Raw genomic sequence first — 13,524 nt, 5'->3', positions numbered from 1 at the left:
TGCCATGTGCAATATCACCTGCTGCATCCAACCCAGGGGCTGCGTGGCAGGGTGCCCTGTTTGTTATGAATGAGAGATGCTTAATATTGCTAACAACGTGCCATAAAAGCTCTGAGTAAGCTTGGCAAATAACACAGAGCAATTCACCTTTCTGACGACAGAGCAGCCAGGCACCAGCAAAGCCGGGGGGAGCAGTGCCTCTGCAAGGCAGGGTGAGACTTTCAGGCATGGTTTACGGCTGCTGAGAGCCTGAATTTATTTTTCCTTATCCCAGGCTCTGGATCCTGTTCCCAGCTGAGGTTGCAGGAACAAGCTCCTGTACCCCGCTATTCCTGGGCAAGCAGGGAGGGGAGGACCCTGTCTGGGATAAAATTAACGTTAAAAGCTGTATCCTGTGAAACGAAACCAAAACTCTCATTGGGGCCGTAATGTTTTTCATCCTTTCTGCCTGTAATGGGAAAAATATGCGCCTGCTTGTTAGCATCAAAGGCCTTTCGTGCGAGAAGCCGCCGGCTGTTTCTGGGCTCGGGACCCCCGTGGAGACCTCGGCGCCGTACCCCGACGGTGTTGACGTGTGGCAGCTCCTCAGCTGCCCCTTTGCTTACCCTACGAGCTGGCTGGACACCCGATCATGGGACTGGAGAGCTTGCGTGGAGGCTTGAGCTCCTGGACAGCTGGTTTTCAGCTGGTTTTGGCACTGCTGCCTTCCACAGGCAGTGATGGGGGAAGTTTTGGGTACCCTATAAAAGCACCCTCCCTCCATGGGGGGATGCTACAATGCAGGGAGGGCTTTAGGGGAGTTGGTGGTAGGCTGTGGTACCCTAAATGATGCTGGGTCCAGGGTATTTGAGGGCACACAGAGGGAGCACGCACCAGCTTGTTTAAAAAAAAAAGAAAAAAAAAAAAGTTATTTATTGCTGTCCGTACAGCTTCGGTTACAAGGCAAGGGTGGCTACCACAGGCGAGCGCTGACAGAAGGCACGAGAGCTGGCCCCCTGCCTCGTGCCTCGGGGTGGGGGAGATGGAGGTGCTAAGCCCCCCTGCCATGAAACACAGGGTCCCCCAGCACCCGAGGCAGCCAAGTATGGTATAGATGTCCCGCGTGGGAACGCTAAAGCACTTAAGGATTGAGTTTATGGCTTATAGGTCGGCTCAGCTTCTCTCTGTCATCTGGGTTTTCCCCTATTTTTCTTCCTCCTGCTCTATCAAACAGCCCCTGCTCGGTTTCCCATCAGGGAGGAGTGTTGGGAAATTATTTTCGTCTCTTTGAGCTCAATCCCTCCCCGCCGGGGTCAGAGCAGCACAGCTCAGTAGGTCCAGCCCAGCCGAGCGTTTTGGACCGGAGGCTTCAGCACTGAAGGGGAAGAGGGTAGGGGGTGGAAATCAGCTGCATTAGATCTGGGAGAGGTACTGAGGGTGGCAGGGCCTGATCCTGCGACGCAGGGAGGGCGTGGGCACCATGGATGCTCCCAGCATGCAGGAGCCCTTTGTGCTCCTGCAGGGACAAAGCCTGTGGAAAAGCTTATCCTGCTCCACAAAAATGCCCTGATCCAAGCCCCGTGGCCCCTGATCCAACGTGTCCTACCATACCCATCCTGCTTACAAAGAACCATCGTATCTCTGTACCCCAGAGCCGTGCGTCCTGGGACCCCAGGACCCCATGGCGAGGCTATTCTGCTCTCGGACTGGTCCTTCTGCTCCTGGTGCTCCACACGAGGTTAGTGGTAGGGAGGATGTGCCTGGCCAAGGGCCCAGGTGCTGGTCACAGCAGGGATGCTATCTTTGGTGCTGCTGGACCCATGGGATCCTCTTTGCGAGAGATCCCCTCCCTGGTCACAGCTCGCTGCTGCAGGTGGAGGCAGGCTCATGGTAGTGGGCTCTGGGGATGGGTGATGGTCGCCCTGTTGAGGGTGGATTTTAATCCTGCAGCCGCGTCTTGGTCTCAGGAGGGAGATAAGTCAGGAGGCGGCAGATTTGGATGCCGGGAAAGCGGCAGCACAGTGAGGAACTGTTCTACATCACCTGAGCTTATGGGAAGCTCTCAAGTAACAGAGCCCAGCCCTGACCCCTATCTAAGGAAGGGTTGAACTACCAGCCTGGGACCTGGGTCTCGGCCCCCTTTGACTCCTGACCACCCACAATTCCCAGAAGCTCAGCAAAGGCATGGCACTACGTGAAGATAAATGCTACAGAAAGAGGGGGAAGCCCCGAGGCACCGTTTCCTCCTCCCTTTAACAGCGGAGCGCGATGCCCAAAGCCAGCAGGAGGGTCCCCAGGTGGACGTGGGGCACCGCTCCTCCAGCCCTGCTCTTTGACTCCCTCGGCATGTGGTAAACAATAACCAGCTTTTCTCCGGCACCGGAAGGATCCATTTCATCCCCCTTATAGCAGCTCCGACCCCCGAGGTGACTGGCTTGGGGGTCATCTCGGAGCAGGTCTTCAGCTGGATTCTCTGACCCAGCCAAGGCCACATTGACTGAGACATCCCGTGTGCCCACGTCGTTGACAGCAAGGCAGGTGTAGATGCCTTCATCCTCCTTGCTGAAGTTGGGGATGGCCATGGTGCCGTTCTTGAAGACCAAGAAGCGCTCTTGGCTCTGCTTGACGTTCCCATCCCGTGCCACGTTGGGCCCATTGATCTCGACACGGCGGCTGGAAGTCTGGATCTTCCACCTGATCTCCGGCGGAGGGCTGCCTGCCACACTGCAGTGCAACGTCAGGGTGAGGCCATCGTACGTGACACTGTTGTCCAGGTTGGAGAGGTAGGTGAGCTGCACAGAGGGGGCAACGCAGTGGTGGTCGGGAATGTCTGTCACCGCCTTGCCCTTCAGCCTGCTGGGAGCCACACACAAGGTAGACCCTCCCTTAGTGATGGAGATGGAGGTGTTCTCAGTCCACTTCTTCAGCCAGAAGACCTTGCAGGAGCAGTTGAAGGGGTTGTTGAAGATTTGCAGCTGGGACAGGGAGGGCAGGTTGTCAAAGGTGCCCTCGGCCAAGGTGGTCAACTCATTGTCATTGAGCCAGAGGGAGCGCAAGTCCTTCAAGGAGCGGAAGGCATCCCGGGGCAGCCCGGACAGCCGGTTGTTGTTCATCTTCAGGATCTGCAGACTGCTGAGGTTACGGAGGTCCTGCCAGGGAAAATCGGCAATCTTGTTGTGGCTCAGGTCTAGGTTCTTCAGGTGCACCAACAAGGCGAAAGTCCCCAGTTCCACCAGCCCGATCTGGTTGTAGCCCAACCACAGCGACTGCACTTCAGGAACGTCAGTGAAGGAGCCCTGCCCCAACCAGCCAATCCTGTTGGCCGACAGAGTGAGGATGGTCACATTGGAGGACAACCCGTTGGGTACCTCCTGGAGATCCTTGTAGGCGCACTCAGCTAGCAGCCGCCCATTCTTCTTGATGGAGCAGGAGCAGGCACTGGGACAGGCCCGGCAGGGCCCCAGGAGCACAGCCAGCCCCAGGCAGCAGAGCAGGGGCCTCATCTTTCCTCCTGGGAACAGAGATGGGGGGAATGAACGAGACGGGTCAAGCTGAGATGAGGAGCTGCTTTTTCTTGCCAAATACTAAGAGGAAGCAGTGGAAGAGCGAAGCATCCATGTGATTATCCCCAGCACTTCAGCTAGAAAAGGCTGTTTGAAATATTCCCTAATCTGAAGAAGGCATTTCCTCGCCAAAAACAGAGCCTTCGACTGCCTACGTGAGTGGGGAACGTCCCCCTAAACTCTTTCCTTCCCCTCCCTTTTTGATCTTTGATGAAATACTACCCCCCCACCACCCACCCCCCGCATCCCCAGGACGGTATTTCCCCAGGTTTTGGGATGAAAAGTGGGAGCTGGAGGTTCAGAGTTCACCCTGCTGAGGCTGGAATTAGGGGAAACAGAGCAACCACAGCTCTTTCACAACCACCCTTCCCCTAAACCATCAAGTTGTTGAGATTTTCAGCATGCTTTCAGACCTCAAACCAACCCCCTCCATCTCCATATTTTTCCATGTCATGGAAAAAAATAAAACAGCTTCTCGAGTGTTTTTTTTTTCTCAGCAAGAGAGTGTGGGGTCCCTGGCTGCTGGAAGTCTTCAGAGGGAAATATTTCTGAGCTAACTCCTTACTCCCCTTCTTCTTGCCGCGGAAAGGGACTGTGCGTGCTCGCTTCCCGGCCTCTGGAAGCCGTGTCCCACCAGGGAAGAGGTTAACTGCGGCTCTGCGAGGAGCTGGCAGCGAGACCCCTTTGTTTCAGCCTTGTAGGCAAGTTTTCCTGCTCCTGCCAGTCCCCAACTCTGCCACTGAGAGAAGGAGGGGGGGGTGGTGCGTTTTATTGGCAATGGGGAGGGTAAATAAGACCCACACAACAACTTGGGAGGGGGGAAGGGGACAGAAAGGGTCTTGTCCTGCAGGGATAGAACGCCCAGCACTGGGGTTCGGGGGGTGGGGATGGAGGGGGCCGGGGGGTGGATGCCCCTTGGCTGATGAGTTTAAAGCCCCTGGATGGTGTTTTTAGGGGGTGCCCCCCATCCGTCCCTACCCCGGCTTGCAGGAGCAGACCCCCACCACCCCGACCGAGGCGATGCCGGGCGTGCACCCCTGTGGGCGGGTCCCTGCACCCCACTCCCATCCCACCCACCCCGGTGCCGCCGTTACCTCTCCCCGCCGCCCCTCTCGCCGCCCGGCGGGCCCAGGCAGCCCGGGGGCGGGGGGAGCGGGGCCGGCACGCCGCATACCAGAGCCGTGAATAACCGCCCAGCCCGCCCTCCCTCCTCGGCCCTGCCCCGGGGCTGGACCCCCCCCGCTCCCCCCCGGGCCCCCCTGCCCCCTCACCGGCAGCCGCAGGGGGATGGAGCCCGGTTCCCTTCGCTTCTCTGGTGTTGGTGCGGGGGGAGGAAAACGGGACCCTCCGGTTCCCTCGGCCCTAGTCGAGTTTCTCCTCCCCTCCCCGTCCCCCGGGCCCTTTTGTTTTTCATGGCACCGACCCACTCGCGCTGTGGAAAAGCGTCTGCGGGGGGGCCCTTCCTCCGCCCGCCCCCGGAGCTCGGGGGGGGAGCATCCAAACCCCAGCCCCACATCTCGGGGTCCAGCACGTCCCGCCTCTTGTAGGGGACAGCTGGGGGGACACGGCGGAGGGGGAGGACGGTGAGTTGCCTCTGAGAGGGGGATGAAAGATTTGGGGGTCTCGGGGGCAGCAGGATGCCCCGCTATAGGGCTGTGTGGGGCTGGGGAAGGAGGGTGGGTGGGTGGCCAGAGGCTGGTGAGGGTGACAGGAGGACGAGCCCTCAAGGTGCAGCGAGGTGACCCAGACCCCGCTCCTCTTCCCCGCAACAAAAAAAAAAAAAACAAAAAAACAAAAAACAAACCAAAACAAAAAATAAAAAACAAACCGAAACTGGTGAAAGCTTTTAGAAGTAGATTATGGGGCGTTCATCCTGCAGGCCCCCTCCTCCTGCCTGGCAGGACCACTGGGGCAGAGGTGGGCATCCAGGGCCGGGATGCTGGGCACTTCTCGCTCCCTGCCTTCCCCACATGCATCTGCTGGCCGAACTGGGGCATCTCTGGTGGGAAACCCCCAGCTCGCTGCGGGGCCGGCATGGGAGAAGCATGGCACACGTCGCCCACAGCATGGGACTGCCAAGGCGTCTGCGGAGGTGCAAGGCTCCTCCAGCCCGAAGCAAGCCAGAAAAGTCCCTGAGCAACGTGAAGGGAGAGCAGGGGGGCAGCTGGACGCCCCCCCCCCCCCCCCCAGGAGAGCTTCAACCCTTGTCTTCGCAATTGTGCTGACGCGGCCGTCGGTGAGGCCAGGCTGTGAACGAGCTGGGGGTCAAAACCAGTACTGTGCGAGGGAGAAGGGGATTATTTTGAATCTAGAGGAGCTCATCGGGCGGGCTTGCAGCCCAGCTACTGCAGGACGTGCGGGCGTGCCAAGGATTTTCTCCGTGGGGTTCAGGACCTGCTTTACAATGCATTTGTTGGGGCTGGCGCTGCCCCTCCTGGGTGCGATGCTCTCACGGACAGAGGGTTGCTTCCTGACCCCTCCCCACAGTGGGGCTGGTGTTGCTGGTGCCCAGCAGCCAGGAGCAGGGCAGGCTGACATCTGGCTGGAGAGAGAGGTGGTCACCATCACTCGTGGGCACGTCGGGGCTGGTGAGGGGCTCTGCATCAGGGTTAACGCCTTAGGAGGGACTGAGCCACCCTGCCCACATGCTTTAACCCTTTCCAGGACAAACCCTTTCCATACTCCCTGGACACGGAGGGGGTAGGAGGATGCCACTGTCCCTGACCCATTCTCGAGCCTTTGGGCACCGGGTGCTAATTAGCGCCCTCCTGAAAAGGAGCAAATCTCAGCCTAATCCAGCGTCTGTAGGTAGCTCATCACGGCCAGATTCCCTGTAGATACGTTAGGCGGGGGAATCTATTACTCTCTAATTAAATGGAGGCAGAAATGATTGTTCTTTTTCTATTCCTTGTATGTTCCTAAGCGTGAAACTCAATTATAAGTGTATCCGCAGAAGGGGATTTGTCTACAAGGGAGAGTCTCTGCTCGGCACGGGGTTTTAAAAGCTGGAGCAAACACCTGGGCTGCCGCGGAGCCGCCTGAAATTCACAGGATTTGGGGGATTTGGGTGGGCACCCCCCCCCACCCGTTACATCTTCGCTTGCCTACCTGCTTTGTCTGTCTCCCCCCACACTCTTTGCCGCAGGAGAAAGATGCAGAGGCCGGACTTAAAATAGAAAGCCATCCTTTGGGGGCTGGAGAAACGAGGGGTTGCTTGGGGGAGGCTCTGCTGGGCTGCGGAGGCTGCATTTGGGGAGGTGAGGGCATCAGTGGGGCCTCAGGGGCCACTCGTGGGTGCTGGCGAGGGGGGTGACCGTCCCCACGTGAGGGCGGGACACCGCCTCTCAAGCAGGGGCGCAAGGAGGGTGTCTGGCTTCGCAGCTCCAGATAAGAAAAGCAATCAAAGGCAGCCTTAAATCTTCGCCGTAAAATTGTGGGCTTAAATCACCCGAGATGGGAGTGCTCCTGGCCGGGTTGGGAAGGGGGGTGCAAATCCACCTTCTTGACACCCTCAGCCTCCGGGCTGGGAGAGCTTGGGGACCGGGGTGACACCGACCCCTACCCAAGCCCCCCCAACATGGCTCGGATGGGAACATGCTCATGTATGTACAGACACATGGGGCGTGTGCCGGGGGTGCATCGAGAGAGAACACGTGTGTTCACGGGTGGTGCGGGTATTTAGCGTGTGTTTGTGCATACATTGAGCACACCTATTGCGTGTGCATAGATACACAGAGCCTGTATCACTTGTATGTATATATTGTATGTATTCTTGCTGCATGTGTATGTATATAATGTGTGAGCATCGGTAAGTGTCTGTGCCAGGAGGAAATATTGTTTGTATTTTTCTATACAGTGAGTCTATAGAGTGTGTGTCTACAGAGTATATAATATATTTTGTTTATTATATTTTCATACATATGCTGTATTGATGCATATTTATAGCGTGTGTACAGACTGAATGCACACGAAGTGTGTGTGTAGTGAGTGCATCTAACAATTTATTGTGCGTATATGCAGTGTGTATATATACATAAAATGAGTGTATACAGCACTGAGTGTATGTACCTATATATAGTATGTGTGTGCATTTTATATAATATGCGTATAAAATACAGAAATATAATATATATACTGCATGAGTGCATGGTGTATGGGTAGATATATATATATGTGTATTTATAGTGTGCGTGTGCGTGCTTTGCCTGTAGCTGCGGCGATGTGTGTCTGTGCTATCTCCCACCTCCTCGGGGTCCCCTCGACCGTGCTGGGCTGTACCGGGGACTGTACCAGGGGTTGTACCGGGCTGTACTGGGGGCACTGGGGGCAGCGGGGAGGTGGGGGGAACACGACAGTGGGAGCAACCTCCCCCTCGCCCCCCTTAAGCACAGACTCGGCTCCACTTTCAATCCCTTTTATTGACTCTTTCACAGACAGAAGCTCGCAGAAAGGCGCCCGCGGCTCTCGCCGGCCCTGGGGCTCCCGGGAAACAGGGGTGGGGTTTTTTTTTGGTGGGGGGGGCGGCAGTGAACCCCCCACTTCCCGGGCCCAGCCCTCCGCCCGCCGGCAGCACGGGCGCGTCTACGGCACAGACACTTGGCTACAAGGCTACTCTACCCAACACACATCGGGGGGTCCCGCCGGGCCGGGGGGGGGCAGGTGGGGCAGGGGTAGTCGGGCAGCCCCCTCCATCCCAGGGGGCGCGGAGCTGTCCAGCCCCTCCAGGTGCTGAACGGGGCGGGGGGAGCGCGGCGGGGAAAACGGGGAAGGGACCGGAGCGCGATGGGCACCCACCGGGGAGCGGGGAGGGGAAGGGCCGGGAGCCGTGGGGACCGCGCCGAGGAACGGAGAGGACACAGAGGGGAGCGGCAGGACCGCACTGGGGAACGGAGGGGACTCACCGGGGACCGAGGGAGCGGCGGGACCGGACGGAGGAGCGGCAGGAACCCGCCGTGGACTCAACCGTTTCCAGGAAAAAAAAAAAAAAAAAAAAAAAAGGAAAGAAAAAAAAAAGAAAAAAAGGTAAAAAGATTTTGGGATACTGGGCTTTTTCCTGTCACCCCCTTTTTTTTTCTCTTTTTTTTTCGTTTTTTTTCTTTAAGGAGAAAGAAAATACGGGGCGAGAGGAGGGCAGAGGCAGGAGGGGAACCGGGAATCGTTGCGATGTGGCCGCCGAGGCGGGAGCGAGGACCGACGGTACCGAAAACGGAAACGAAATCGGGGGAGAAATGTCCCGCCCGCATCGAGCATCCCCGGGGCGAAGCCCCTTCCCCGGGGCCCCGCCACCTGCGGGAGGAGGAAGAGGAGGAGGAGGAAGAGCAGGCGGGCTTCGCCGAGGATGCTTCGGTCTTTCTCCAGAGGAAAAGCAGCGACGGTGCCCCGGGAGGCCGGGGTGGGGGGAACGGGGGGCGGCAGGGAGAGGGGGTGGGGGGCGGAAGGGGTGCGGGGGGGCTCAGCGGGGCCGCGGCCGGTAGTTGCCGTTGATCTCCTGGGAGATGGTGACGGCCTCAGCACCCAGCGGCAGCTTGTCGCTGTACTCGGAGCGAACCTCAAACTCCTCGCCGTTGGCTTTGGATTGTGACTCCGCCATGGAGCTGGCTGCCACGCTCTCCTCTCGCTCCAGCTCCGAAGCCCCTTCAGCTTCTCTCCTCCTCCTCCGCCTGCCTCCTTCATCGTCCTCCTCCTCCTCCTCGTCTTCTTCTCCCACATCCGCTTCCCCGACCTCGCTGGGATTGTAGTTCTTCTCAGACTCCAGGTAGGAGACACGGGGGTCAAAGTCGGCGGCCATGTGCTTCTCCATCTGGTCCGGGTTCTGAGCCTTCATGATGAGCTTGTAGGTCTTCCCTTGGTACTTGGAGAGGAGGTGGCACCACGTGGCCCCCATGAGGGGTAAGGTGGCCAGCACCAGTAGGAAGATGCTCACGACCACGATGATGATGAGAGAGGGGATCTCTTTTTTGGTAGTGAAGACCACTTGGACCTGGCAGTCCTCCCCCAGGTAGGTGAGACACACGGAGTAGTTGGTGCCAGGGTTCAAGCCCTGGAACCAGTACGAGTTCACCCCTTCCTCAATCTTGGACCACTGGACCAAGGCGTGGCCCTGGCCTCTCTCCTGGCACAGGTAGAGCATCCTGAGGTGGACTTTCTCGGGCTGCATGTAGGTGGGCGTGAGCTGCACCCGGGCATCACGCTCTGACACATCTAAGGCAATCACCCCCAGGTCGAATGTGTGCTGCTTGAAGTCACCACTCTTGTTGAAGGCGTGATTGGAAATGTACTTGCTGGTTTGCGTGGAGCCACACTTCTTCTCAAAGGGTGGAAGCTGGAAAGGGACTTGCCCATCTCCCATGGACTCTGTCCCAGCTGCCGAGGATGGCTGGCTCTGCCGAGTGGGACCAAGGGGTTTGTTCCTCTCGTCTGGCATGAGCACACTGTTCTTTGCTCCCTTGGCCCCAGGCTTCTTGTCACCCGGCTGTGCTTTACCCCCCAGTGGGTCCCTCCCAGGCTGCAGAGGGTATTTTTGGGTGCCCGCCACAGCCACGTTGACTGAGGTCTGGTTGCTCCCCATTTCATTGGTGGCCAGGCAGGTGTAAGTGCCTTCTTCCCGCTTGCTCAGGTGGGGAATCACCAATGTGCCATTCTTGAAGACCAAGAGGCGCTCAGGGTCCTGTTTGGGGAGGTCCTTCCCAGCACTCTCCTTCGGGTTCCCGTTGAGCTCCAGTGTTTGGCTGGAGGTGCGGATCTTCCAGCTCACTTCAGGCGGCGGGGTGCCTGTCACAGCACAGTGCAACGTCAGGGTGAAGCCATCAAAAAGCTCTGTGGTATCCAGGTTGGGGTAATAGGTGAGCTGCACGGTAGGCGAGGTGCACTGCATGTCCGGGATCTTCCCCACCGGCACTCCTCGGAGCTGCTCCGGGAGGGCACAAGCGATGGAGTCCTTCTCGGGGATGGAGATGAGTGTGCTGTCCATCCACTTCTTCAACCACTGGAGCTTGCAGGAGCACTCGAAGGGGTTGTTGTAGATCTGCAGGTGGGAGAGGGAACTAAGGGAGTCGAAGATGCCCTCTGCGAGGGCGGTGAACTTGTTGTTGTTGATGCGCAGGGAGCGGAGGTCCTTCAGGGTGTGGAAAGCTCCCTGAGGCACCTGGGCCATGTGGTTATTGTTCATCTTGAGCAGCTGGAGAGCGCTGAGGTTGTAGAGGTCCTGCCAGGGGAAGTCCACGATTTGGTTGTGGCTGATGTCGAGGTTTTTCAGCTGCACCAGGATGGCGAAGGTTCCAGCCTCGATGGAGCGGATCTCATTGTGCGCTAACCAGAGGGAGGTGACCTGGGTCACCTCCACGAAGGAACGCCGCTGCAGCGAGGTGATCTTGTTGGCCGAGAGGCTGAGGGTGGTCACGTTGGAGGGCAAGCCCGTGGGCACCACTTGAAGATCCTTGTAGGCGCAGTCGGCGAATTGGTGGGCATACTTATCCACGCAAGCGCAGGGCTCGGGGCACGCCCGGGCCAGGCGAAGCAGGGCCACCAGCCCCAGGGCCAGCAACGGGGCCATCTCCCCCTGCCAAGGGACACAGGGGGCTCTCAGGGCTCCGGTCTCCCCTCCCCGCCCGGCGAGAGGCGGCGGCGGGGCCGCGCCCCATTGTCTGTGCCCGGCTCCCCGCGGCTGCCGCCCTCTCGCCCCTTCTCACCCCCAACTTCCCCTCTTCTCCCCCGTTTTCTTCCCTTTCCCCTCTGTTCTCCCTGCTCTCCTCACTCTCTTTTTCTTGAGTCGATTGCACTTTTCGTCCCCCTCCGGTTAAAAAAAAAAAAAAAGTAATTTTATTTTCTTTCCCCTCTGCTTTAATTTCTCCTTTTTCTATTATTTCTTTCGCTTTTCTTTTTTTTTTCTTTCTGCCTCCCAGCCTTTTCTCTCTTCCTCTCCCCACTTTTGTCCCTCCCTTCTCCGTCTCTCCCTAGTTTTCTCCTTCCCTGTTTTCTCCTTTCCCCTGCCCCCCCCCCCTCCACCCCCCCTATCCCGCACCGGGTGTGATCCCGCACCTCACCCGCTCCTAAGTGGCGTTAAGCAACACGCAGCCCTTCTCGTCGCCGCAACTGGTCCTCTTCATCCTCCTCAGAAGCCCCGTCCCTTTCCGCCAGCCCGGACAGGCAGGTGAGAGGCGCGGGGGGTGAGGGGGGCGCACCCACACCCCACCGGTACCCCCGCACCTCTCCGGGGCTGAGCTGCGAGCCGCAGCGGCGCCGGACGGGCACTGGGGCTGCCGAGGAGCGAGCGAGGGGAGGAATTAGCATTTCTGCCAGCCTCCCCCTCCGCACGGCTGCCCCCTCCCTCCTCGCCGCCCCCCTTTCCCACCCCCCACCCACCACCACCGCTCGCCAGCCTCCGCCGGGGACCGAACCGGCTGCTTCTCGGGGCGGGGGCACGGCACCTCCCCCCAAAAAAAAAAAAAAAGTATGATTTTTTTTTAAATTAACCATAATAAACGCCGCAGCAGCCGCCTTCCCTCCCCACTGTCCCTCCGGGTTGCCTCCCCCGGCATCGTGTCCCCCCCCCCCCGCCCATCCCACGATGCCGTCGGGGACACGGTCACGCCCGTCCTCCCGGGACATCCCGGGGCCGCAGCCCTTTTGTGTACGGGGAAACGGGGTCTCGTTGCCTCCCCACCCCACTCGCGCGCTCGATGCGGTGTTTTTGCGGGCGCTGAGCAGCGTGGGCCCGTCCCGTCGCGGGTGGGTTCCCTGCTGGAGGGCGCTAATGGACTGCAAAAAGCTTTTGTGCATTTGAGAGGAGGGGGGCAAGAGATGGGGGATGGGACGGGCACGGGGGCCCCCCCGGGACGGGGCCGCTCTCCCTCATCTTCCTCCTGAAGGTTTCAACCCCGTGGAAAGGCGCTGTAATGGGGAGCCTCCTCTCTCGTGGTTTCTCCTCGACGTGGGGGTCTGTTCTTGCCCCCTCCCACCCCAAACCTGTCCCCTGCCTCTCCCCTCGCCATGAGAAACCCGAGAAATCATTGATTTTTGTGAGCGGGATCGATTCCAGCCTCCCGCCACCCTCTTCCGCATCCCTCCATCCCTGCCCCACCCGAGCTGGGGGTGGGTCTCTCCTCCCCTCTGCTTGCTCGCAGGCTGTGTAAAAGCCCGGTCACTTCTCCCTCGGGGAGAGCCTGGCTCCGCATCCCCCTCCCCGAGGCCACGGGGATGGGCGTTTTCTCCCAAGGACTGCGGTGGGGGGGGGGGGAGTGGTTGGCTGAAAGGGGAGAGAGGAGAAGCTGCTTGAGAGCAAAATGCCAGATCTGACCCTCGATGCTGGCTCCAGGCACCTCCATCCACCCAGAAGCCGTGCCCAAAGCCCCCCAGCCTGATGCCTGGTGCCCCGGGTCGTGCCTCAGTTTCCCTTCAGCCCTGCAATCACAGGGTGGGCGAGGTGCTTGGGTGATGCGTGGCCGCCAAAACCTCCTTGCTTCCACGCAGGTGAACCAACATCCTGCGAGTGTTGCACCGCGGCCGCCTACGCTGCAGCTGTCGCCACACTCCCTGACGTCCCCACCTGACGTCCCCCAGAAAAGCCCTGGGAATGGTCCAAGGGGGCCGTCCCAAGCAGATGGATGAGGCCACCTTGCTTTGGGGAGGGGGATCTGCGGAGGGGTCAAGCAGGAGGGAGGCATCGCTTCAAATCCAGCGCGGATGTCTGCAGGGCTTCCGTGTCTCCCTTGCCTCTGGAGCAGAGCGTGAACCGCCGTGGTGCTCTCAGCATCTTGGGGACTGAGCGGTGACTCACTCCCTTCCCATCCAGCGGCTGGCTGGTCGCCCAAGCATGCCCTCACCCTTACCGTGACACTCTCCCAAGCACTAGCGATTTGCAGCTCGGGGAATTACGGCATCAGACATTTGGAGTTGTGGTTTATAGGCGTGTTTTTTTTTTTTTCCCCCCTTTTTGCATGCTCCCTGGAAACCCACGGGCTGTCAGCCTCTCCTGAGCCCCACA

The 13,524-nt window shown here is 59.1% G+C and overlaps 2 protein-coding genes across 3 annotated transcripts; both read right to left on the bottom strand.

The window, feature by feature from the left end:
• Nucleotides 1-677: 677 nt before the first annotated feature.
• ISLR (immunoglobulin superfamily containing leucine rich repeat) lies at nt 678-4,897 on the bottom strand. Of its 2 annotated transcripts, none has more exons than XM_086757288.1 (2): nt 4,814-4,897; nt 678-3,490 (listed from the first exon to the last, which is right to left on the bottom strand). In XM_086757288.1, the coding sequence occupies exon 2, from the start codon at nt 3,480-3,482 to the stop codon at nt 2,232-2,234; it is 1,251 nt and encodes a 416-aa protein (XP_086613414.1). In that variant the 5' UTR covers nt 3,483-3,490; nt 4,814-4,897; the 3' UTR covers nt 678-2,231. The 2 variants fall into 2 exon arrangements, with proteins under 2 accessions (XP_086613414.1, XP_086613415.1); XM_086757289.1 differs by lacking the exon at nt 4,814-4,897 and adding an exon at nt 4,637-4,660.
• Nucleotides 4,898-7,940: 3,043 nt separating this feature from the next.
• On the bottom strand, nt 7,941-11,802 carry ISLR2 (immunoglobulin superfamily containing leucine rich repeat 2). The gene is made up of 2 exons (XM_086757668.1): nt 11,585-11,802; nt 7,941-11,100 (listed from the first exon to the last, which is right to left on the bottom strand). Exon 2 carries the CDS (start codon nt 11,092-11,094, stop codon nt 8,995-8,997), a length of 2,100 nt encoding a protein of 699 aa, XP_086613794.1. The 5' UTR covers nt 11,095-11,100; nt 11,585-11,802; the 3' UTR covers nt 7,941-8,994.
• Between the last annotated feature and the right edge of the window lie 1,722 nt (nt 11,803-13,524).

This window comes from Chlamydotis macqueenii, chromosome 12 (assembly GCF_036417535.1).
Source record: "Chlamydotis macqueenii isolate bChlMac1 chromosome 12, bChlMac1.mat, whole genome shotgun sequence".
Classification (NCBI taxonomy): Eukaryota; Metazoa; Chordata; class Aves; order Otidiformes; family Otididae; genus Chlamydotis; species Chlamydotis macqueenii.
This window is presented reverse-complemented; position numbering and strand designations above follow the sequence as displayed.

Bases quoted from the DNA above. Each gene is read 5' to 3' on its own strand.
- ISLR (XM_086757288.1), bottom strand. From the start codon at position 3,482: ATGAGGCCCCTGCTCTGCTGCCTGGGGCTGGCTGTGCTCCTGGGGCCC.
- ISLR2 (XM_086757668.1), bottom strand. From the start codon at position 11,094: ATGGCCCCGTTGCTGGCCCTGGGGCTGGTGGCCCTGCTTCGCCTGGCC.